Source organism: Pseudorca crassidens, chromosome 10, assembly GCF_039906515.1.
Source record: "Pseudorca crassidens isolate mPseCra1 chromosome 10, mPseCra1.hap1, whole genome shotgun sequence".
Lineage (NCBI taxonomy): Eukaryota > Metazoa > Chordata > Mammalia > Artiodactyla > Delphinidae > Pseudorca > Pseudorca crassidens.
Window position 1 is genome coordinate 32,959,424 of NC_090305.1, and position 26,072 is coordinate 32,985,495.

Below are 26,072 nucleotides of genomic sequence, written 5' to 3' on the forward strand. Positions count from 1 at the left end.
ATTGCCAAATGTCTAGCACAGTATGTATATTTCTCTTAAGGTCTAAGGCAATGTCATATTTTGACAGTGCTTACAGGCATATCCACAGACTTTATCCTGTATTGTTTGGCTTGTTTTTCCTGATTAGACTGGCTTCTCTGGAGGCTGAGAAGTTGTCACATACTTCTCTGAATCTTCTACAGCACCTCTGACAACAATGGGCACCTGCAGGGGCTTGTTAACCATCTTAAGCGCAAGGCATCGTATTGGTATGTGCTATGTAATTAGTTCAACCAGAAAGACAGTACCTTGCGCAGAGCGCAGTAGCTGATGAATAAACGTCAAAGGTCTACATAGTCTTCAGAGTCACAGGCTATGGCGTGAGCCTCATTTTTACTCGCTCTTTCAGCACCTCACCATGTGTCTTACTTTGTGGAAAGGCAAAAACAGAAAGGTTGGCAAACTGTAAAGTGTCCATTAAATAGTAAACAAGAAACAAAAAAAGTAAACATTTTGTAACTTCCCTGTCTACAGATAAAAGGTAGGTTCTGTGCTACTGAAGGTATTTCAGAGGTATTAACAATACAATACTCCTGGCTGAAAGACTCGGAGGCGGGGATTCAGGAAAGGCTTTCCAGTGCCAGCAGATGGTGCTAGAAGAGCACTTATTCTCAGTGTGGAAGCCATCGTTCCACCAGACTGATCCAAAGAAAAAAGAGACAGAGTCCTCCTGAACCCAAACATGTTCACTAACTGAAAACATGCTTACTGATCATTGAGCATATGCCCTGGGCCCTGGGCAAGACATGAGATTTTTAACTGACATTCCTGAATGAGGATGGGGCAGGGCCATTTACAGCCTCAAGAATCTTATTCTTTTTAGCCTGTCCTCATAGGCCTCTGTTCTCTTTTTTCTTGACCATTTCAGTTGTCCATCATTAGGGAATAGTTAAAAAATGTATGGAAGACCATGCAATTATACGGAGTGAGGTAGGTCTTTGTGTCCCGAAATCTCGATGGGGAGTATTTTTTATTTTTTTGCCCACCGACATCCATCCATTTCTCTTTTGGACTGATCGCTCCCTCATTGAATAGTCTTTGGAGGGTGGGGTATCTAATCCAAACACACTTGCCCTCCCAGTACATAAACTGAAGGGGTCTTTGGAAAATCTTTTCAACTCCTCCCACTTCTCCATAAGACCCTCTCTTCCAGGTTTTGAATCTTCAGCAGAGTGATGTTGGAAGAAGAGGAGGAGACTTCGGTTTTGTTTTTTTTTTTGTGGTATGCGGGCCTCTCACTGTTGTGGCCTCTCCCGTTGCAGAGCACAGGCTCCGGACGCGCAGACTCAGCGGCCATGTCTCACGGGCCCAGCAGCTCCGTGGCACGTGGGATCTTCCCGGACTGGGGCACGAACCCGTGTCCCCTGCATCGGCAGGCGGACCCTCAACTACTGCGCCACCAGGGAAGCCCAAAGGAGGAGACTTTTAAGGATTTCCACCTACTAAGACCTCTTGCAGTTTTCTTATTCCTATCTTTCTCAAGCCCTTTTTTTTTTTTTTTTAATATTTATTTATTTAGGCTGTGCTGGGTCTTAGATGTGGCACGCAGGATCTTTGTTGTGGCATGTGGGATCTTTAGTTGCAGCATGCATGCAGGATCTAGTTCCCCAACCAGGGATCAAACCCGGGTACCCTGCATTGGGAGCTTGGACTCTTACCCACTGGACCACCAGGGAAGTCCCTCTCAAGCCTTTAAGTTCTTCAATCTTCCCTTTAATTTTTATCCTTCCTATAAAACTCCTTTATGCTGGTTAACCAAGCAGACTGGTCTCTGATGCTTAAAACCAAAGAATCCTGACTATAAAACTGCAGATATTTGGTTACATTTGAAAACGCAAGATACAGAAGAGAATAGGGTGTTAAGAGAGTGGTTCCCAGTTGTTTTGTTGTTTTTGTTTCTTGGCTATAGATGTACTTGTATATAACAGTTTTGGAAGGATGTACAAGAAAGAGTTGATGGGGGTTATTTTTGGGAAATGGGAGTGGGTCCTGGAATGGGAGGAAGACTTACAGTTGTGCTTTGCCTTTGTTTATCACTTACGTATTAGTTTAAGAAAGCGTTCTCTGGGTAATTAGGTTCTTGTGATTTGCCTGTTTTAGAAACCACTTGACTATACTTTTTTTTTAAAGACTCCTTTCAGGACCAACATTTTGTGGTTCTTTGAATTGACTCCAGGATCCCTTTCCTAACATATCCCACAATAAGTTATTTCAGTATTGTCTGCATTTGGGGATTATTTGGAATCCATGCCTTCTCGGTAAGGCAAAACCACCACACCCCACACACCGAAAAGGGGGCTCAATTTGCGATTTCCCATCTGCCCCAAACGTCTTTCTTGGATTATGACCCTTCTTGCAGTTGACTTCGTTTTGCTTCAAGTTTTCCTTGTTGCTTCCTCAGAGAGTGATGTGGGTTACCAGGAGGCAAGTGGGAAGAGCAGCCAGATGAGCCTGGAGTCAGGGAAGACAACATGGACAACAGCTTTTGATCCTGATGCAAAACGAGCAAAGGGAGCAAAAGTGAGAAGGAAAAGGAGAGAACAGCTGGAGGGCAGCAGCCTTCTGAGGGTCGAGGGTAGACACAGGAGAGCTAGGGTAGGAAGGAGACAGTGTGCAGTAGGTAAGAATAAATGCAAAATGGAAAAAACCCAAACCTCTTCTCAATTATTTCGGGGATAATGGAACATTAGCTTTTCCTACCTTCCACACTTCTTCAGTAAGACTTCATTTTACACCCTAAGAAGTAGAGGGTCGGGACAAGTCTTCCTAGTTTATCTGCAAGGAAGCTGAGGCTGAGAGTAACTTGCACAAAGGTGTCTGATGATGGGTTAGGTGAAGTCCTGGGACCTGTTTCCAGATTCTGCTGCCAAAGGCACCTTCTGCACCCGCCCGCCTCCCACCCCCCATTGTACTGCTTTCCTTGACCTTCACAGACACGATTTTTCCCTAAGGATCTCACCTTTGAAAGTGTTTTCAAAGGCCAGGCTCCAGCACATGCCTAAAAGGAATATAGATGAGGGACTCATACAGGCCTTTTACCTGCAGCGGTGTACATACAGGCTGTTTACAATACAGAATCCACTTTATACTGCAAATGTGCTTCTACAATTTGTGTGTCCGCTGAACCAGTTTTCTCCACGTAGTTAACACTATAAAATTCCTCTATCTTCATTCCTGTGAAAAGTGTCATACTTTTTTTCTCAAACATACCTCAGGAAGTTTCACTAAGAACCATGGAACTAAGCGGGGCACAGGAATAGAGGTCACAGCTCTCTACCAACTGGCAATCTGGAAGAATTTTAGCCCCAGTTTCTTCTCTCTTGAAATGTAGTTAGTTATGTGCTTGTTTCCTCTCTAGACTGAGCTGAGAGTAGAAATCATACCTGAATGATCTGTAGACTCCTAGTGTCTAGCACAGCGCCTGTAAACTGCTCAATAGTTCAGTGCTTAATGCCAGACACCCAGGAATCCTCCGCCTCAGAGCACAAAGGCTGAAGCAGAGCCAGAGCCCAGATCCAGGGCTCAGCCCTCCTGAGGACAGCAGAGCTCGAGTCCTGCCTGAGCAATGCTGTTTCAGCGCCCCCAGACACTGGAGTTTCTTTCTTTTCCCATTCCTTTCCCCCCAGTAAAACCCTGGCTACTCTCTCCACACCAGGCAGTGCTAGGGCCCCTCTCCTGGGACATGGCCTCCTGTACACAGGCCTGAGGGCTTTAACCATCCTAGGAGAAGGTGCCTGGTCTTTCCTCTGGGCGTGCCTCTGCGGAACACACAGACTCTGATCCCCATCGAGCGGTCAGATGATCCTTCTAACTCTTTGTTCATGGGGCACACCCACTGCAAATGGCCTGAAGAGGGGCGAGACAAATGTGTGTCATGTTGGACACACATCTGTCCTTAGCAAGGAGAGAAGCTTGACAGCAGGACACCACTGTAAAAGACATTAAGGGATCCATCCACTGATGTAATTATTCTAGCCATAATTATTCTAACTTCTGTTAGTTATATGAGGACAACTTCCACTTTATGTATCCATTACTGAAGAATCTTGATATCCTGACTGCTACTACCTTATTGGTGGTAGTGGAGAGCAATTAAACCATAAAGTAGGGAGTCTAAAAAAATAAAAAATAAAAAAATAAAAAATAAAAATAAAATAAAATAAAATAAAGTAGGGAGTCTAAGTATAAATTCTAGGCCCCGAAGGAAAATTTAAGGAGTCTTATACCCTTACCCCAGGAAGTTACCCCTCTGTTAGTTTCCCTAACAATTTGCGTAGAGTCACACTTGTGAGGGCAGGAACTCAAACGGGCTCAGTGGGGCTGATTTTACAGATAAGGTTACAATTTGGTCAAACGTGTGAATCCAAAGAGAAACATGTTAATTCTGGAATAAGTTTTATGTAAAATAGGTTTTTATTTTTTTCATTTCTTACCTATCCCTTAGCCTTCTCGTTCCTGCAGAAACAAAAGAAATGTAACGATTAAAGAAAAATTCCTGCAGATTGAGGCACATTTATCTAACTTTTAAATGACCTCATTTTTCCTTCCTCAGTTAAGGGCCCATGTGAGGGGAGCAGGGAGGGAGGGCGGAGATGTTCGTGACTAAACTTTCTCCTTGACCAATTTTGTTTAACTTGTAATTCAGAAAGGCTGATCAGTTAAAATCCTACCCCCTCACTGGCAGGGGTATTCTTTGGTAATGGTATTTGATAACAGAACTCCCACTGGACATTTACTTACCCTTTTCTTCTGGGAAAAGCAGCCATTCCTCTTTGCAAAATCAAGACAATCACAGTTGCACATTTTCCCAAATCTTTGGCTGTATTGCAATGGTTGTTTCATTTTGTAATCTCCAACTAAACATTTCCTAACCATGGATTAACAATATAGTTACTGACTGGTTTCTTTTAACAGTATTTATCCAACATAACAAAATAAACTGCAATTTGTTATACTTTTTTTTTTACAAAACATTTTATAAATATTTTTACAAAATGTATACAAAGCAATTTCAAGTGAGACATACTATACAAATGAAGGTATTTAAGCAAATAAAGCCCACACCACACTGACAGTGAGTGACGCGTCCTCTTTAAGTCAAGTCAGTCTGTAAGGCCTCCCTAATCTAACAAAGTCTGCTAAATTCTTCAGCGCTAAAATAGTTCTTTTTCGTAATTGCCAGTTTAAAATTTGCTTTATCTTTAGGCAGTACTTAAGGACACAGAAAATCAAATGCTTAATAACAAATTCACACTTTTCCACAACAGGAAAAAAAAAAAAAAAAGAAAAGAAAATGATTTTTGTTACTGAGTATGAGTAGCTCTAAAACTTAACTTTGACTAATGAATCTGAACAACTGAATGTTGGCCATCCGAGGCTGAGCTCTCACCCTCCACCAGAGGGGCCTCGACATGCGAGTTATGACCTAATCACAGGAGTAAAATACATTTCATAATCGTCATTTGTCATTATCTAGAATCTTTCCTCCATAAAAAGTAAACTTACATACAAGGACACAAAAATTTACAAGTTTCATTTTGGTAAATTAGGCTCTCCGTTTTCTAGACAAGTGTCAAGGCTTAAAAAACCCTTTAAGATGGTATATCGAAAAGTTGGGACTGGGGTAGCAGGGCAGGGTAGGGAAGAAAGAGAGGTGACAAACGTACATGGAGCTTATCTTGTCTCTTAAGCATTCCACTGATTCAGTAATTAGTGTAACTCATTAGTAGCCTCCGTGAAGGCTTCTACGTATAAATTTCCACAATGAGAAGAATTTGATCAGGAGGGACCATCTTTAAGTCTTGCTAGGAATTAGGGGAGCATGAGCCCTAAGAGAAGAGCCTATGAAATCATGGGGTTCAGGGCAGGGTGTTACCCCAGGGCTACCCAAACAGAAAGTTCCAACTGGCAATACCAACTTATCTTTCTAATATGTTACAATACAGGAAGAAGGGGAAATCTGCAACTTGGACATTGGCACAAATAAGGAAAACATGGTCACCGTAAAATGGCCCAGATTTTCCAATTTCTATTGGCTCAGGGGTGGGAGTGGGGAGAAGGTATTTTGCTTTTGTGAAGACTGGCTGTCTCACAGGGTTTCTTTGTTTGGGGGACTAAGGAGCAGGGAGAGTCTAGGTCTTCTGTTACTGTGTTTTCTAGTAATCAGAAGCCTTCCTTTCCATTGCAGGCCAACCTGGAAGAGAAATGCCCAACATGACGACAGGGGGGTCATCCCCATTCTGGGGATGGCCAGAAGCGGATCTTGGCAACATGTTAGAGTGGCGCAACATGGGTTGTGCCTCTAAAGCCAGAGAGATGGACAGAATAAATGAGAGCCCGTGCACATAACAGGGAGGGTGAGCGTGTACACACTGTCGCCAAAATGACCTCTGGATCTGAACAGCCCAGACACACGCACGCACACATGTATGTAAGAGGGTACATACAAAATACCATATGTAGCTTTCCCAATGCTAGGAGATACTGATGGTTACAATGACATTGAGAATGAAAGTGTCAACAGAAACAGGATGACCTGGGGCAGGTATACAAGAAAGGAAACTGGGGAAAGCTCCCTGAAAAGAAATATAAATAAATAAAGCAATAAATCACGTTCACGAACATGAACGTGGGCCAAACACAAACTATGGCAGGGAATGTCCTTTGGCTCTCAAGTGGGAATCCCGGGTCTCAGATCTTTCCTCTCAGTGGTGGGCTGGCTGGTCACCTTTGGTTTGTCTGTGTTTTGGTAATGATTGCTGCCAGGGATGACTACTGTTCTCAGACAACAAGAAGCAGAAACAAGGCCAAAGTCCCCTTAACGTTTAAACTGAAAAATTACAACATAGTTGTCAAATGAAAATACTTTTGACGCTTGCCTATTTGTTGTGGGAGGGGTGCAAAGAGAGGTTAAATGCAACAAAACCCAGCAACCAACAAAAACATACATTGTATGCTGCCTAGATCCAATTATAGAACGCAAAACCCTTGTTTTTTCTCAATAGTTAACATATATATGCTTTTACATATATACATATTATAAACCTCATGGCTCTATCCTGGCCTCCCCTGTACACTGTGCCACTTAACTGGTTTCCATTTTCTTTTATTTCGCCTGGTGAGATTATCTCAAGTCGTGCTGTCGCAACTCAAAACAAAGTATTCCCTAGATGAAACTCAACGCGGATATGCTGAAGAGGTGAGGTTTTGCTCCGGGAGCATCAGAAAAGCACTTGAACGATGAACAGGAAGCCCTGCTTGTGCGCTACAGGTGCTCACGCCAGGGCCGTGGGTCCTGGCAGAGCAGCCAGGACTAACTGCTCGGAGGCGGCCAAGGGGAGAGCCATGTGGTCTCCCGGCCCATGACACCCCAAGAACCCCCCAAAGCCAAAATTTGGAGATGCAGTGGGATTTCTTTAGAAAGTATCTTCTATCAGTCCTGTTTGATTTTCTTTAATAAGTCTGTTCTTTTCAAATGACTTATGATTGTCAGAATTTTACCCAGGGCCTAGTGTACTGTGATCTCATTGAGTTACAGTGTTTAAAAAAAATAAAACAGATAAACAAAAACAAACAAAAAAATGACTATAAGCACTTTCAAAACACTTGAAATGTGTAGGGCCCATCAGACTGCTTTCTAACAAGGATCAGTTTTACTGAAGGATCTCCCTGTAACCACGACAAGTATTGCTCTTAAACAAAGAATGGGATTGAGATTAGAAAGAATAAGCTGTGATGAAAGATCAAGCAGGCTGGAGACAGGAGACCATTTCCATTGCTTTTGCCAGGAAAGAATGTAACTTGTCCGGGGCAGGGTCTCAGGGGCAGGTGGGGGAGGACTGCGGCTATTAACACTCTAGGATACTATTTACAGCTGCTTCTAAAATGGAGTCAGTTTCTACAATGCCTTCACTGTGGTCCGGGATGAACTTTTCCAGGCAGTTTTCCTGCGAAGCCATTGGAGAAAAGTTGGGGAAATCTAACTCAACAGAGCCGCTAACCGTGGGGTCACTCTGGGGCTGCCGCCCCGCCTTTTTGAGTTCCAAGATGTTCTTAAACGTTGTTTCTAAACTCTTAGTGAGCTGGAGATCAGGCTGGGGCTCGGCTGACCCTTTCATGATGTCTGTGTGTAAAACTTCATTCTTTGGAGAATTCCGCAGAGTCTTGTCCTGGAAGGAGCTATTACACGTCATCTCCAGGTGCGAATCTACTAGGAGGCTTGAGAGTTTGCTCTCAGGACCGTGATCTGGTCTGGACGAGTTCTTCCGGTGCCCTTCAGGGCCGGGAGAGCACTCACTGCCTTTCACGGAGTCCTTCCGGCTGGTTTTCTCTTCAGACGCACTCCGGTACTGAACTGAGCCCATTTTGTCAAATTTCAGTGCTCTGCCGAGGCATTCGGTTTTTTTAGCAATGTTTCCTTCTGCGGAGACCACGATGTGATTAGGCACTAGATGAAACTGGTCATGATTTGTGGGTTCTGCCGCGCCTGCTTTGGCTCTGTCTCTGCTCTGGGCCTTGGCCGTCAGATGCACGGAACTGGCTGTTTTACTGCCGTGCTGGTCACTCCTGCCAAACTGCGTCTCATGAGCAGCTTTATCGAGTTTGAAGGAACAACAGAAATCAGCCTGAAAGCCCTCTGGAAATGGGAACAAAAAGAACGTTAATGAAAGAATGAGACAGGACTAGACAGTGGCCCCTCAGTGGGTCAGGTGCAAACCCACCCCACCCTACCCCACCACACCGAGTCAGCTGTTCATGGCCAGGAATGTGCAGAAGCACAGTACTTGAGGGGCGTCCTTGAAAAGGAACTGAGGCTGCGGGGCTGCAGCTTCCAGAGGAGCTTAAACCTCTTTGAAAAAGGAGCTGCTGGATGACAAATGGGAAAACCCAATGGGCAAAAAGCTCCACTTTGTCTTGGTCTCTCACTGTAGTTTTGGATCAGTTTTTTATTAACGACTGCTTTGAAACAGTCTGAAAACAGCAATCAGATGTTAGTATCAGCCTCGTTTCTTCCTTGGAGCAGAAGGCCCTGAACAGAGGCTCTGGCGGGGGGCCGGGGAGGACACAACTACTTGTCTGTGGGTGATCGCACTTCAGTCCCTCTAAACGCGTGGCAGGGGACCTGGCATAACTGGTGGCACTTTGCCAGGAACACAAAACGAACGATCAACATGCACCTTAAATGGCATCTGCTTGGAAGGGTGGTGGGGTATGGAGGAACCGGGTCTGAGGGTGAGTGCTGACCTGTGCCAGGCTTGAAGAGCCAAGAATGGCGAGAGAAGTGTTAGTGAGGATTTAGCGGGTGGGGGGTACGGAGGGAGGGAAGCAGGTTGCTGTTATGCAAGGGCAAAGAAAGTGTTCACTCTGGAAGTAATGAAAGTGAAATAGAGCTTTGGTGATACCTATAAAGCCACAAACGTGGATTTGTTCACTAAATCCCAAAATATGAGATCTAGGGGATACAGCCTTGAAATCAAAAAAGGCGATTCCACCCAACAAACACTGTGCACGTACAATACAGAGGAGGACGGAGCATGCCCCTGCCCACGTGACACCAGGCCTGAGGGGCTGTGACAAAAGAGGAGGGTTTATCCCCAAAGCCCAATTCACCCAGTGGCAATAGGGGATTTCACGTTCTAAGAAAGAGGGGCAGAAATATATCTCACATTATTCTCTTGTTTTTTGGAAAGATTTGAGGATTCTCCTAGGTATACAGCAATTCCTTAGGACTCTCCCTTTACACTGAGTATAAGGATCATGTATTCTCTTTGAAAATTTCTTAAGCCACATCAAACACAAGGCTGAACCTTAATATTTAAGTATCAGAAAAGATGTTAGAAAAATAGAAGTAAAGCCAGAGGAAAATAATATTCCAATAGGAGGGGAATGGATTAGCCAAATTATCGAATTAGTATATTAAAAATTTATTAAATATTATTTTGAAGACTATAGCAACAGGATAAAAACTTCAGATGTGTTAAATGGAAGAAAATTAGAATAACAAAATCACATCTAGCACATGATATATGATTATAATTATATTATAAGTGATGTATGCAAATGGGAACCATAACTGGAAGAAAACTTGGAGAAATAAAAACATTCCTTTTCTAGGATGGTAAAAGTCTGGGTAAAAATTGATATTCCACAAATTGTTATGTTATTCGATTTAAGAAATTTTAGACGCTAGAAAGAAGTACAGAGAATTCATTTTTAAACGGCAGAATGTGGGTTGAATCTAGCACAGATGCAAATGGCAGGAAGCTGATGGGGTGCGGGAAGAGTACCAACAAGGAGCACTACAATCTACTAGAGCCTGTGGGCAGGGACCATGTTTCACTGATTCCCCCCCAACAATGCATTGCACATAGTGAGAAAACTCAATCATTTGCTGAGGTTTAGTTGCTTCTGGGAAGGCTTCTGACTTACTTTAGTTCTCAAAAACTAGGGAAAGATTGATAAGTTTGAGTTTACAATGGGGAAGAAGAATCACTTAACTGAATGTAAAATTCCAGTTTGGATTTTGCAGAACAACCTTTTCAGAGTATTCATATCCTGCTCTCAACTCTGGATTTTTTTCTCCCCAGAATTCAGGATCTACCTTCAGGTTTCAAACTCCAAGGTCACTTCAGACAGTCTCCGCAAAGCCATAGTCCCTGAACCCTGGCGGTAGCTCTCCTCTGCTTTTACTCTGGCGTTTCTTACCGGGGTCTACAAGTGCCAGACGCTTGTCCCGGGACAGAGAAGCTCTTTCCTCTTGGTTGAACATTCTGTCGATCATCACCATCTCAGCGGAGGGATTGATCCGCTGAAAATGAGAAAGCCTAGTCATTTCAAATGCCCTTTAACAAGTGCAAACAGCTCGCTGTGTTTTGGGGACAAAGGAAGCAATCAGAAAGGAGAATATGTTTATCCTTGACATACTTTTTTGAATCGTGTTTTTTGGGGAAAGGTAATTTACCACATTGGTACAAACTTCAGAAGGTACTAGAGGGGATGTGGAAAGTCAGCCTTCCTTCTTCGCCTCCCCTGTGCACTGCCTTCCTCACCCACCCAGGGCCCTCCCTGCAGGAACCCTCGTGCCAAGCAGTTTAATAAACTCTTCCAGAGATAGTTTATGCACACACACAAATTTACGTTCTTCGTTCTTTATTCTTGCACACAAATGGCAGCAACTATACACACTGTTCTGTACTTTTCTTATTTCCTCCTCTGCTTAATATGTGGGAAATCTTTTCATTAGGATAAGCTTTTACTTTATATTCTGCTATGCTATAATTGTGTTGTGTTTTGACCATGCTGCATGGCTTGTGGGATCTTAGTTCCCCAACCAGGGACTGAACCCGTATCCTCAGCAGTGAAAGCACAAGAGTCCTAACCATTGGACCTCCAGGGAATTCCCTATAATTATGTTTTGTATTAAAGCTTTCCTTAGAATTATTTTTTGCTGTACAGAATCAAATCTTAAATTATATTTCTGGGTCTTATTTAACATAAAAATTCATGGCAGATATAATTTGTCCAAGTAATTAGTCCATTTGTCCAAGTCTGTCCAAATGGTCCTTTTCTCACAAATGATAGAGTTAGTCTTTTTGATATCACAGAGTTTAGTTTCAGAAATGACTGTCAATATAAGAACAACTATTTCAGACTTTGGTGGCACAGTTTTAATATACATAAGTATAGGCATATCTCATTTCACTGCGCTTTGCAGGTATTGCATTTTTTTTTTACACATTGAAGGCTGTAAGCAACCCTGCATCGAGAAAGTCTATTGGCACCACTTTTCCAACAACATTTGCTCACTTCATGTCTCTGTGTCACGTTTTGGTAATTCTCCCAATATTTCAAACCCTCCACCAGCAAAAAGACTACAACTCACTGGAGGCTCAGATGATGGTTAGCATTTTTTAGCAATAAAGTATTTTAAAATTAAGCTATGCACATTGTTGTTTTAGACACAACGCTACCGCACACTTAATAGACTGCAGTATAGTGTAAACATAACTTTTATTTGCACCAGAAAACGAAAAAGTTCATGTGAATTGATTTATTGCGATATTCACTTTATTGAGTGGTCTAGAACTGAACCCCCACTGTTTCTGAGGTATGCCTGTAAATATATACACGTTAGTTAAACACAAACACACACACATACATATTTATACTATATTGCGTACGTGTATAATGTAGTTCAGCTAATCTCTCAAGGTACATTTTCAAAGCTGATCTCAGATGAAAAGCCACTGGTAAGAGACCAATTTATTAAAGTCTGTATGATCTTAGAACTGCTTCTAAAATCTCAGCTAGGTTTGGTCTTTCCATCATTTTCTGAGATACCTTACTCCTTTCTCTAATTATCTGGTGTTTTAAAATTAATTTTAGGGGAGTTCCTCAGCGGTCCAGTGGTTAGGACTCAGCGCTTTCACTGCTGTGGGCTGGGGTTCAGTCCCTGGTTGGGGAACTAAGATCTTGCAAGCCATGCGGTGCGGCCAAAGGGAAAAACAACAACTAATTTTCGTTTCTATTTGGGGTGCTGAAAATGCTCTGGAATTAACGAGTGGTGCTGCTTGCACAGCCTTGTGAACATACTAAAATCCATCAGGTTGTACGTTTTAAAATTAAGCGTGATTTTTTTGGGGGGAAATTATTATTGTAATATATGACAAAAGAGTCATATTTATTTATTTTTTTATTTTACAGTTATTGGAGTATAATTGCTTGTTGTGTTAGTTTCTGCTGTACTACGAAGCGAATCAGCTATATGTATACATACATCCCCATAACCCCTCCCTCTTGAGCCTCCCTCCCTCCCTCCCTGTCCCACCCCTCTAGGTGGTCACAAAGCATCAAGCTGATCTCCCTGTTAAGCATGATTTTTATGACATGCTAGTGATCTCTCAATTGAAAACAAGACAAAACTAACATTTTTTTTTTTTTTGGCTGCACCACGTGGCTTGCAGGATCTTAGTTCCCAGACCGGGGTGAAAACCCGAGTCCTCGGCAGTGAGAGCACAGAGTCCTAACCACTGGACAGCCAGGGAATTCCCAAGACAAAACTAATTTTAACACCTGTCACCACCTCATCTTTTCAGATATTATTCTGAACAATATTCAGCAGAAGTGTTGCTGGTCCTCTCCCACGTCTTCTGGTTGGTGAGAGGCAGTGGACAGCATCGGAGTGCGGATGGGGGTCAGGTGGTCCTGGTCTGTATTCTAGCTCTGCTAATTACACTGCAAACTTACTGGCTGTATGATGTTGGGCAAATTACGTAACCAAAGCCCTAGTTCCTCATTTGGAACCAGGAAAACAATAGCACTGACTCAGTGCGATCAACCATGGAAAGCATAGCAGATATAGCTGCTGTTAGTAGAAGATTCAGTCAAAGGTAAGTTTTTCTACAACTTTAAGTATTTGTGCCTTTTAAACTATGTTGGCAAAATGTAATTTCTTTAAGTTTTTCTCTCTGAATTAGTAGCTGTGACCTGTGGAGTTTAAGAAACAAACATGCTTGGTAGTGGAACTTTACCATGGCATCTTCCAGGAGCAGGCATCTGTACTTGTTAAGCATAGCTTGGGTCCTTTTTAGGAGCTGAGTGGCAACTGTTTCAAATTCATTGTCAACTTTAAAAAGAGAGAGAGAGAGAAAAAAAAAAGTAAGAGTGCAAATCACTCACTAGGTCCTTTTTTCCTTAGGACTGAAATGAATTATTCCTCCATTTTCTCTTCTTAGTTTAGTTCTCCCTTGGTTAAACATCATCCTTCTGCACTCCTGTCCCTCACTATTCACTGGAATGTGATCACAGAAACTCATTTTAATACTAGCTTATTTTCACTCTAATCAGGAAACTAAAAACATAATGCCTTTAATTAAGATCATTTATAAAAGAAAACCACGTTAACACAGACCAGCAGCAAATATCAATGAACAGAGAATGATCTACTAGTAGGTGACCTAAGCCTCCACTTCCTTCCAACAGCATGAAAAACTGAAACCGCTGAGACAATGAAGTCCTACTGTCCGGGCTGGGCAGACCAGTTTCACGTAACGACACCAACTCGTCCGTGGCATCTCGCAGGTCATGGTCCTGTGGCTCTGTCCTTTGTCTCTCTGTCTCCAAAGGTCTCACGTTTTCCACTTCACTCTTCTTAGAACCTCCACATCCCTGTTTAATGCTGGATGTGGACACTCTTCCCTGGTCCTCCCAGGGAAGCTCACAGTGGATTGACTGCTGCACTCCCCTCAGAGACCCTGCTCTGGACTCACTTTGGAACCTCAAAGAATGCCTTTTGGGAACTACAGGATCTATCTAATTCATAAAAGTGATAGCAGCAGCTCAGGGTACATATGCATTCTATCTAAACGCAAGGACTGTGCTTGAATCACCGTGCACAGCACCTCGTCCAGGGCCGTCCTGTCTGCAGCCAGCGTCCACACAGTGCTCTGGATTCACTGCCCTCAAATGCGTCCATAAAATATTCGGACATCTGGGTATCCCTCCAAAGAATGCTGAGAAAAATAAGTCACAACCCTCAACGTGGACTGGGAAATCAAGTAAATTGGGAAGAAGGTAGGTCTGCAATGAAAAACAGTAACCTGGCTACCATCTGGGGGTGACGAGGCTCTGGTTCTCCTGTGGGGTGAGTCCCCAGAAGGGCGTCCCTAGGAGGGTGTCTGGTGTCAAGGTGGCACTCTGGGGGTCCAGCCTGCTTACCTTTCTTCAGGTCTTCCTCCGTGGGCATGGAGCCCTGGCACACATGGTAGGAGAGCAGCCTTTGCACTGCGTCACTGAGTGATCGGAACTGACTTTTATCAGGTGTCACCGTGTGGGTTTGGTCCCTCTGTAACTGCTGGAGAATGCTGGTAAAGAGAAATCACCAATGGCAGTGTTGAGTCATGTGAAGAAATCTAATCACGATGGTTATTTGCATGCAAAGACAATGAGAGACACAGGAATGTTATTATCCAGAGTATAGCAGGTCTTTTTTCCCCTCAGTTTTTTTGGTTTTTTTGCGGTACGCGGGCCTCTCACTGTTGTGGCCTCTCCCGTTGCGGAGCACAGGCGCCGGAAGCGCAGGCTCAGCGGCCATGGCTCACGGGCCCAGCTGCTCCGCGGCATGTGGGATCTTCCCAGACCGGGGCACGAACCCGTGTCCCCTGCGTCGGCAGGAGGACTCTCAACCGCTGCGCCACCAGGGAAGCCCTCCCCTCAGTTTTATACTTCATACATCATGGTGGGTTTAGAGTTTAGTCTAACCATCAACACAGGGGACTCAAACTATGCCCCTGGCCTCAAAAGCATGGTGTTCCCCCCAGCCATTCAAGTGTGGGCGCTCACACAGACCTTGGCAATGCCTGACCACTGGCCAGCTAAGCTTATGGTAATATTTCTGTTCTGAACATAGAAGTTTATTTTTTTTATTTTTTGGACTAAAAAACATCATTGATAGAACTTATTATAGACGAATAACCAAACAAAGTCTGTGTCTCAAAACCAGTGTTAAATCAATCTCAGGGCTGAGAGGAAGAAAAGGGGAGCCTAAAATCACAAGAAGTGCAGACATCTCCTAGGATCCCTGTCCTTCTGGATCCACGCTCCCTTCAGGGTCTTCACCATCATCCATGTTCTCTGCCACTGGACAAGCTTGCATGATATTGTCTTCTGATGCAGAACAAATCATCCAAGGTTCACTGGGATTTCAGGAGAAATCAGATAGCTTGGCAGTGTGACCACCATGAATAAACAACAGCTCTGCTGGCCCATCTTCTGCATCATCCTGGGATTGTTCCTCTCCAATTTTACTTAAATCCCAGACGTTCAGCCTGTGATCAGTATAACTGCAAGCCAAAATGGTCTCATTGTGAGGCGACCACTGAACCTGGAATATTTCATCCTTATGTGATTCAAAGGAATGCAACTTAAGTTTCGGATTTCTCAGATCCCACAAGGCAACAGTCTTGTCAGCTGATCCTGTGGCAAGAAGGAACTCACTAGAAGGACTGAAAGAAAGGCAGTTCACTTCAGCAGTGTGAGTACCAACTGCGCGGCTTGGTTGGACATAGGACTTCATTAAACCTTGCTTCTCCTCAGAGACCCTCAGGCCAATCAAAGGGTATGTGGTTGCTAAAAAAGACAAAGAACTATTCTCCTTAAGAACAAAAGGGTGAACGGTAGGCTCAAACTACATTTGAGATAGATATAGATATAGATATAGATATCTCCTAGCAGAAATAAACTATAGGGAAAGATTTCCAAAGTATACTTTAAAAAATATGTAGTATCATAACCTGACTGTTGTATATTTGTTGAAGGTTAGGAACCTAGAAAAATGTTCAAAATGGGTCATTTCCGAAGGTAACTCACAAAGCTCCTTTCGTTAGCTGTTTTGCAGCAGGCCTCTTTTGTCCTCCCGAATGACTGTCCACCTAAAGACAAAACACACCTCTTATTATTCCCTTTTGTAGAATAAGCAAAATACAGTTATACATAAGGGTCACTGTGTTTCCAATATTTTCAAATCCTTATCAAGAGCAGACTCTAAATGTAGCATTTGCTGTAATTTGCCAGTGTTGAAAAATGAAACAAAGAAACCCACAGACCCATGTAGCGAAGTTGCACTGTGTCAAGATTATAGAAAGCTGTACTATCAGCTCCTTGGAAGGACTTAGCTGTACCCTAAAGCCTGATTTCCCAACTCCCTCTACAAAGCTTCATTATATTTTTGAAGAAATATATTTTAAGTAACAACTCCATCAACATCTGAAAATTCAGTAGACGGTCCTTAATTCATCCTCTCAGTGGTAAATAAGGGAGCAAACACGTCTGCGCTCCTGTCACATACAGTCCAGGTGTGTGACCTAGCAGAGGGCATTTCTTGGGTCACGGTAAGGAACAGATACGCCTTCCATCAGAACCTGAGAGCTGAACCAGATCCTTCGCTGAGTATTCCAGGCAGGCCCAGACCACCACAGATTTCATTAAGCTATTATAAGTTTGATGGAGAAGAGACTAAGGCCTTAGAAAACTGAAAACAAAAATTTTTTTTCTTCTTTTTCAGACAAGTATGGGTTAAAAGACCATAGGGACTGACTACTTCATACACTCCTGCAGGAAAAAAAAAATCTCTAGTATAACTAAGAGGAACAGATTCACTTTTGATAGGATAACAATCATTATCATTCAACAGTAAACTACATTTTTTGAGTGCCTATGATGTGTTGGCTGCTGGTATACTATTAATTCATGAGGAAATGAAAGAACTGTAAACATGTGAGAAATAGAACAGACACATTCATCCTATAAACATTAACATTACAAGGCATGGCTCTCGGGGAAGGTCTTCAGTGAGCACTTTTGTGGGCACACAGGGTGACAAGGCTGACTGTGCAGGTGATGCCAGACAGCCACTAGCAAACAGAAGGCGACGCGACCACATTTTCTGTCAGTCGTGCTGAACATTGAGAAGAAGCTGTGCAAACTGTTTTCTACCTGCACAACTGGCTGGCCAGGAGATGATCCAACGACTTTTTCCTGCTGTGGTTGTGTGGTTCCTAAGGACACCGGTATAGCTTTGCTTCCAGAATCCTGTCCTATTAGAATGAACACATGAGACGACGTTCAACAGAAACAGTAAATCAGGCCCATTGTGTAACCCCTAGAGTCCAATGTACACAGATTACTGAACATTCTGAAAGGGATTTGTTTATCATGGGTGCTGGCTGTGAGGAAGGAGAGCAGGAAGTACACTTATCTACCAAAGCTCTAAAGACAGAGGTAAGGATTATTAAAGCTTATTTAGGTAATAAATAGAAATAAACACATAAATAAATGGTAATAAATAAAAGCTGTCAATGCTACAGTTTCAAATTATCTAAGGTCTAAGGAATAGGCCTCAAAGCAGTGATCTGTCAGTATTACAGAACCCCCGAATACTCACAACTTAAGAAAGGGAGGCCCAAATAGAAGACTGGCTAGGAGTGTTCATGCCGTCATCTTTTCTAGTACTTATTGAACAGTGCGGGTGTTCAAAGCTTTAGAAGAAATGGAAGACACGGCCCACCGTATTTTTTGTTTTTGGCTGGGGTGGGGGAGTGTGGGGGGGAGATTCTAAATATACAAATACAGGATAGTCACAGAGTCGCATGTGCCGTATGATACTAGGTTTCATTGTTTCTAAGCAGCACATTTTTTTCACATAATTTAATGTGTTGTAATTTAAACAGAAGTGCTTTTCTTTTCCTCATTAGTATATAAGATACTACAGATGCAACATGGTACATTATTTGGGTGGAAAGGATACGGAAAGAAGGAAGGATCAGAGCGGAGGTGAGGCTGAGTGGAAGAGATGCAGGATGAGGGATGCGTGAAGAGTGTGCCCTGGTGCTGGGAGGACTGGGACAGACCAAGGAGAGCTCACAACAGGGGCTCCTGACCTGGCAGTGCTGTGCTCAAGAGGCCTGGGATGGGCGCTTGTCTCAGGCCATCTGCAGTCTTGGAAGCAGAAATGGGGGAAGTCTGATTCAAACTTTTTTTTTGAGCCTGTGAAAAAACATTGCCAAGATGGAAAAATTAATATCATGATAAAAGCTTTAATCACTTAAAGTGCCAACCAAGTCTGTTAACGAGTCTCCCGCATCACCTTCGGTTTAGCTTACAAAAGTTTAAAAACATTATTCTCCTATCGCATCGGGAGAACTGCAAAGAGTACCCTTTAAAGTCTACAAGCCTGCTGAATTTTCTTGACGCCATTCAGGAGGGATGACTGATCCCAGCTGAGCTGATTGATAGCCTCTGCTTTCTCACTCCTGGAACTCCTGTGTTCATGGTGCTCAGATGCAAAGCTGAGCCTGAAACCAGTCTCTACCCCCAACAGTTTCTATCCTCAGTAATGCAATGTCACGCCTGCAAGGATTATGACCCTGAGTATCAGTTCCCATGTGGGGTCTGCAGGGATGCTGAGCACCCGGTCAGGGCCCAAGCACCAATCCCAAATCTACTGTCAACATTCGCTGTCCACTGTGTGGATGATCTAAAGGAAATCTCACCCCTGCCGTCTGGGATGTCTCTAGTTCATGTCATGATAACCTCAGGTGCCATGTAATTGGGAAATGTAAATTCAACTGAATATTAGTCTGAGCAAAATATTATTAGAAAATTTAATCTAATGTTTAAACTGTTGCGTGCTTCCTTTCTATAAATAAGGAAGATGAACTGGATGATGTTTAAGGACTAACAAATTCCTTTTAGCTCTAAAAAAATCTGTTATCTCTATAATGCATTTAGAGTAAGATGATAAAGGGTTTCTAAACTACTCCCAAATTTTAATCCTTTATGTCATTACTACTTCACAGTGCAGTAAGTTTTCAGTTTTTCCTTCAGTTTTATATTTTGTATACCAGCAGGTGATTTAGAGTCTAGTTTAACCATCTCCTGTGACCTTGGCCTAAGCAAAATGTTCCCACCAACCATTCACATGTCACCGCTCACACAGACCTTGGCAATACCTGGCCATTGGTCAACTAAACTCATGTTAATATTTCTGTTCTAAACAATGAATTATTCTAAACAATTAATTATCTATTTGGTCCTTTTTTCTAATACAGAAATGGAGATGGATTTGACATCAACCAAGAAAGACTGGAGGAGGTCTTTACAAAGTTGGAAACAGTCACTTTGCTCATCCTTCCATTAGCAGGGAAGGTCGGACCTGCATCTCTTAGTGAGAACACCACGGGGGAAAATCTCCCGGTCTTCACAGCATTTGCCCTAGAAGATAACTCCACACTTTCCTACTGTAGGGAAGCTCTTCACAAGAAGGACACCCGTGTTGTGAGGAGGCCTGGGGTGAACAGTGAGCACAGGCCTTCCTCACAAATATTTCCAAGGGACGAACACTAAGGGCCACCTTGACCTAGTGGTTAGCATTCCGGGCTTTCACTGCCATGGCCCGGGTTCAATCCTTGGTCGGGGAACTGAGATCCCGCAAGCCGCTCGGTGCAGCCAAAAAGTAAATAAATAAAAACAAAACTAAGGGCCACCTTGAATAAAAAAACAAACAGGTAAAAGTTGGAAGAACGTGGTCTAACAGGGCAAGGCTATATTCTAGATGGGACTCTGAAATAACGAGATCAACAGATGAATAGATGAACCAGAATGAATATGTTCAAATGACCAAAATCCTCAGAGCAGTGTTGCCGGGACATAACATTTTTGGAATTTCTTTCAATATGCCTAGTTCACATGAAACAGAAGAGTATCATCCTAATTGCTTAAGAGCACACAAGTTTGTTTTTTTTAAAATAAATAAATGTCATTACCCAGCCTGATCTCCCACCTTATTTATCAGATATCACCTTGAATGATTCCTAGCTATTGAACAGACAGATAAAACAAAATCCATGCATACAGAAGTAGTAAAACTGTAAGAACAGCAAGGAAGAAATCACCATAAAAGTCAGGAGAGGGGCTAGGTTAGGAAGGTACATGGAAGGGGGTACGTTCTGGGGTACCGATAATCTATTTCTTGAGTGGTTACCTGCATGGGTATTTGCTTTATAATTATTTGTTAACTGTACATTTATGTTTTCTGTATTTTTCTATGTGTTTCTTCATAATACAGAAGAGTAAAGAGAAAAAAATACTCTGAACAATGTAATCTAATGTCAAAGCTTGAAAAATTGCCATCATTTAAGGGTATAAAGTACTGTTGTGTCTGAAAACAAGGTTACTAACTGTAGGGACACCTCTTGTTTGAGCAGGTTTTTTGTTTTTTGTTTTTTTTGGCTGCAAGGTGGTCTTTCTCTAGTTGCAGCGAGCGGGGAGCTACTCTTTGTTGCGGTGCGCGGGCTTCTCATTGTGGTGGCTTCTCTTATGGCGAAGCATGGGCTCTAGGCGTGTGGGCTTCAGTAGCTGCGGCACGCGGGCTCAGTAGTTGTGGCTCGTGGGCTCTAGAGTGCAGGCTCAGTAGTTGTGGTGCACACGCTTAGTTGCTCTGAGGCTCGTGGGATCTTCCCGGACCAGGGCTTGAACCCGTGTCCCCTGCATTGGCAGGAGGATTCTTAACCACTGCGCCACCAGGGGAAGTCCTGAGCAGGTTTTGGTGTAAGTGTTTTACAGTCCCCTTGCCCACACCCATGTGGGGGTTGAACACTGGCATCAGTGCATTTTCATCTTTCAGCTACTGCCAGTACCCCTCACTGTGTCCCTCCCCTTGGGACTGGAATGATCTCGCCACCTCTTATGCTATGAGGGTAACACAGGTTGGGCGGGGCGGGTAGGGCCAGGATGGTGGTAGCATTGTAATCCACTGGGAGCTTGGTTTGGTGGCCCCACTGGAATCTCCTCCATTCACTAGGTCTGTATGTTTGGAAAGCGCTGCTGCCCGAGGGATCTGCTCTGTGCCCAGATGTTCGCTGGTCACTGGTCACTCCCAGTCCCCTGATTTCAGAGCAGGACTTTTGTGTGTCTGGTTCACTGCTGTATCCCCAGCACCAGAAGAGGGCCTGACACCATAGTGAGCGCACAGTAAATCATTGTTAAATGAAAATAAGTGAGTGAATTCCACTGCGGCATTAAGTCATAGGGGTCTGTACTTCCTCCTAGTCCAATGCCCCTGCCCAGGAGCCAGCAACTTTCTCTCATTCCCCCCAAATTTAGGTTGCCCCCGAACTGACAATCTTTTCCAGAAAGAAAATATATCATTCAGGTTTTTTTTTTTCTGAACTCTTAGAGAAGACTTTTAAAAAATTTTATTTATTTATTGCGCCGGGTCTTAGTTGAGGCAGGCAGGCTCCTTAGTTGCGGCATTTGAACTCTTGGTTGCGGCATGCATGTGGGATCTAGTTCCCTGAACAGGGATCGAACCTGGGCCCCCTGCTTTGGGAGCATGGAGTCCTATCCACTGTGCCACCAGGGAAGTCCCTCTTAGAGAAGACTTGCTCTTGAAATATATTTTCTTCACAAATAGAGAAGTTATTTAAGGATATTTTGTTGAGAACTTGGCTCCAAGAACTCTGCTCATATCAATGTACAATTTTAACTCTTTAGACCCTGTATTATCTTGATACCACGTGAATATACAGAAATCCACCAATGGATCAGAATACTCAATATATCCCTATCCCCCTCTGTGGTACACTTTGTAAGAAGCCAACGACAAACTAGGAAGATGATATTCGTCAACTGACAGGCATTTGCTGGGTGAAGGAGGCCATCTGGGATCTTCCCAGCCCATAGTCTCCTCTGGGAATTGCCCCACTGCCATAGCAATGGGTTGGAGCCAGCACAGTTCGACACACAAAGGTCTGTTACCTGCTAGAGGGCATTAAGAGCTAGAATCCAGGGAACGAGCACCTTTTCTTCCCATGGAAAGTGCCAAGCCTGTCAGTGAGCAGCTTCTCTACCCAGAGGGGTGCTTTTTTCTATTTTGGCTCAGAGGGGCACTTTTTCCTAATTTGAACAAAGGCTCCATATAGAGCATCAGCTCTATATGTATAGAGCTCCGTATAGAGGCCCTGCGTGGCCACTTCCTCATGTTCCCCACGACTGGCTCCTCTGGTCAAGGGTGACTGAACCACGGGTGGGCCAATCAGACTCCCTCTCCTTGGAACTGAGAATTGGGGGAGGGGGAGGGATACCTAAGGGCCGCGGTTCTCAAATGCAGGTTTATAGCCTAATTGCATCAAGATCACCTGGGGGAGCATCTGAAAGACAAAGTTTCTGGGTTCATTCCACAAAGATCGATTCAGAAATCCAATGTGGGGCTTAGGAATCTATAAATTTCAGAAGCTTTCCAGTTAATTCTGATACATTGTTAAGTTTTGGAAACCACTGCACTTGCCAGTCTGTTTTTGTTTTTTTGTTTGTTTTGTTTTTGCCAGTTTCTGTTAAATGCTTGGAAGAGTGAGAGAGGACCATGAAGGAGAGAGGTGAGGCCATGCTATCTTGAAGAGGCCAAGGGAGGAGCAGAGAGCCTGGTTCTGACTCTTATAAAGAAGCTCCACTACACGAGACGTTCTCCTTTTTGCTAAATGTGTTAGGGTGAGCTTCTAGAGAGCTGCAGCCCGAAGTACCTTGACTAAGACATTCGGGTGTTCACTGTATGCACAGCACCATGGTAATCACAGAGAAGGCAGCTGAAGGATACCACACACAGTCTTTGCCCTCTGAAAGTTTACCATCCAGAAAACAACCAGGCCCACCCAAACACAGTGTACCATATTATGGTGTCCGACCTCAGGCCCTCATGCATGACCAGCAATCCTCTTTTTCCCCTGGCGAGCTCCTTGCTTATTTTCCACTGAAGCCTATTTCATTATCTTCAAACCTGTAAGCCAGGTGAGAATTCATTCAACTTTCTACCACCAAAGCTACGACATCACCTGCAACCCCATTCATCCCTTCCCGCTTCTCTGTTACAGTGGAAGAAGCATCCCCCAATGCTTTTATAAAAAGAATCCCACCAACGTTCTGGAATTCATATCCTTCTCCTTCTCATGAGCTTGGAAAAGAGCTCAAGCCTTTCCCGTATCTTATAAAAACCACACCCTGACTCCACACATCCGTGGAGCTACTGCAGTGTCAGTTACTGTCATTTTTCTGGAAGTTGTCTGTGCTTATCACCACACTCCCCTACTCCCCTTAATCTATTGCAACTGGCTTCTGCACATATCACTCCATGGAGACAAATCTTACCAAGGTCAACAACTGCCTCATTGTTGCTACATGTGTCAGAAACATTCCCATCCTGACTTCCACCCACTTCCCAGCAACACTCCACTCTGTGGACACCATCCCTCCCGTCTGCCTCATTTTCCTTTCTTAGCTTCCAAAGCTAAGGGTTTTACACCTCCTCTCTGGAATATTCTGAGTCTTACCTGTGGACCCCTCTTTCTGTGTCCACCCCCTAAGTGTGTTGGTGCTTTGGGGTTCTCTCCCGGCTGCTCCTCCTCTCCTGACACACTCTTCCTGATCCGTTTCATCCACTCCCACCGCTTCCATCACGATATATATGCTGGTCAATCCCACTTCAGCTCACAATTCACTCTCTGCTTCAGCACATGTAGCTGTTGCCCATACAACTTGGTTGTCCCAAAGGTACCTCACCCTTGACAAACAACCTAAATTGAACTCAGAACTTCCCTTCAAATCATGATTTCTTCCCATGTTCTCTATTTCGGTGAACCTGGGTGTCACTGCCAGAAACTTCTGTGTCACCCTTATTCCTCCACTATAGCCAATCAATCAGAAGTTCTATCTAACCTGCCTCAAATCCATTCACTTCTCTCCATTTCTTCTGCCACTAGGCTCAAGTGGGTCTGCACTATTTCATGCTTACGTTACGACACTGGCTCCTGCGCCCGGCATCAGCGTCCTGTAGCGTTTAGGGCTCGCTTACCTTTCCCACCTAAATCTTCACATCTCACTTGAACTTGTTTTCCTTCTCCTGCAGAACCACGTTCTCTTCTCTCTGCAAGGCTCTGCACTTGCTGATTCCACTGCCTGAACATTCTTTACTCAGACCCTCTCTTGCTGGATAACCTCCTTCTCCTACAGTAGGGCTCAGTCAGAAACCACTATTTCGTGGAAACCTGCTCAAACCATCCCATCTTGGTGAGAGGCTCCTTTTCGGAGCCTGGTGCCCTGGGCTGCTTCCACCAGAGCACTTAGAATACTGTCTTGTGGCTGTCGGCTTATCTGCTGCCTCCTGCTCTGCAAAAGACTGTTGCATCCCTGGGACTTGGCCCAGGGCTGGCCCCGGCAGCTACTGATACACTGTTGAATGAATGAATCAGTGAAGGAAATATTGTACCTGGTGGGCAGTATAAATAAAAAGTGCGGAGGGGAGATCAGTGGAGGGTCCGAAAAAGGCTTCATTCTTTTAGGGGCTTTGGGTGCCCTGAGGGAGGAGAAGCATCTAGGCCAGATAGGAAAGGACATTCAGTGAATGCCCATCAGCAAAGGCTTGAGGCTCACGATGAGTCTGGCCTGTTCAGGGAGCCATGAGGGGTCCTGCCTGGCTAACCTGGAGCAGCAGTTCAGCTTGAGAACCTTAGCGGCCAGGCTGGGGGTTGGTACTTTCTCCCGTGCAATGGGAAGCTCCCAGATGATTTGGTTCAGGTCACCAAGCAAATGTTTTAGGAAGATAAATGTGGTGGAAGCCAGACTTTAGGGAGAGTCTGAAGGCAGATTAATCACCCCGACAACTGTTACAGCTGTCTAATTACAGTACAAATGGGCCTTGGAAAACATCTACCCAGCGGTCCATTCTTCCTCGTTTACACTTCAGAATCACTTGGGGAGCTTTTGAAAAATGCTGCTGCCTAGAGCCTTTAGTCTAGACCATGTAAATCAGAATTTATGAAGGTGAGGCCCAAGCATCCATGTTTTTCCAAAGCTCCCCAGATGGTTCTATTGCATTGCTAGGGTTCCTCACTTTCAAGAGAAAACTAGGGCTCAGAATGTAAGATAGGAACTTAGATCACAAAACCAGTCACTGGCAGAGGAGGACCTGCAAGTGAGCTCTGACTCCTATTCCAACTCTTGTTTTCCCCATTATACTGCTGTCCCTCTTAAAGTCTAGCTCAGGGTATAGATGTAGAAAAGAGAGAAATGGGAAGCAGTGTGGTAGAGACAGCTAGCTGGTGGAGTCTGCCTTTACAGCAATTTGCCCATGCTCTGAACCTCCATCTCCTTGACTGTGAAATGGGAACAGTAATGCTACTTGTAGCCCCAAAGAAAGGATTAGAAATAATACAGATAGCCCCTGCATGTACCAGTTGTTAATAATATGATCATTATTTTCATTATTATTGGGAAGAATGGATATAAGACATTCAAAGAAGAATTTGTAGGATTTGTAACTTATTAAAGGTAGAGAGGAAGAGGAAAAAACAAGAACATCTAGATTATGAAGTCTGGGCGTCTGAAAATACAGTGCCTCCACAGTAAGGTAGGCAGGCTGAGCTGGATGGGGAAAATTAGGGAGGGGCAGGGCAGGCTGGAGACTTCAGTGGTAATTGCTTTGGAAATCT

At 43.9% G+C, this 26,072-nt stretch overlaps 1 protein-coding gene and 1 pseudogene across 7 annotated transcripts in view; both read right to left on the reverse strand.

Annotated features, from left to right (window-relative positions):
- Positions 1-4,839: 4,839 nt before the first annotated feature.
- The window catches only part of BICRAL (BICRA like chromatin remodeling complex associated protein), a 105,273-nt gene continuing 84,040 nt past the window's right edge, over positions 4,840-26,072 (reverse strand). For all 7 annotated transcript variants that reach the window (XM_067752950.1, XM_067752953.1, XM_067752948.1 and 4 more), the window contains 7 exons: positions 18,474-18,579; positions 17,530-17,630; positions 16,405-16,466; positions 14,755-14,900; positions 13,569-13,663; positions 10,744-10,846; positions 4,840-8,674 (listed from right to left, as the gene is read on the reverse strand). In XM_067752950.1, coding sequence (XP_067609051.1) covers positions 7,887-8,674; positions 10,744-10,846; positions 13,569-13,663; positions 14,755-14,900; positions 16,405-16,466; positions 17,530-17,630; positions 18,474-18,579 — 1,401 coding nt within the window. In that variant the 3' untranslated portion in view covers positions 4,840-7,886. The remainder of the gene's footprint in view (positions 8,675-10,743; positions 10,847-13,568; positions 13,664-14,754; positions 14,901-16,404; positions 16,467-17,529; positions 17,631-18,473; positions 18,580-26,072) is intronic.
- LOC137231979 (histone-binding protein RBBP4 pseudogene) lies at positions 14,907-16,377 on the reverse strand (annotated as a pseudogene).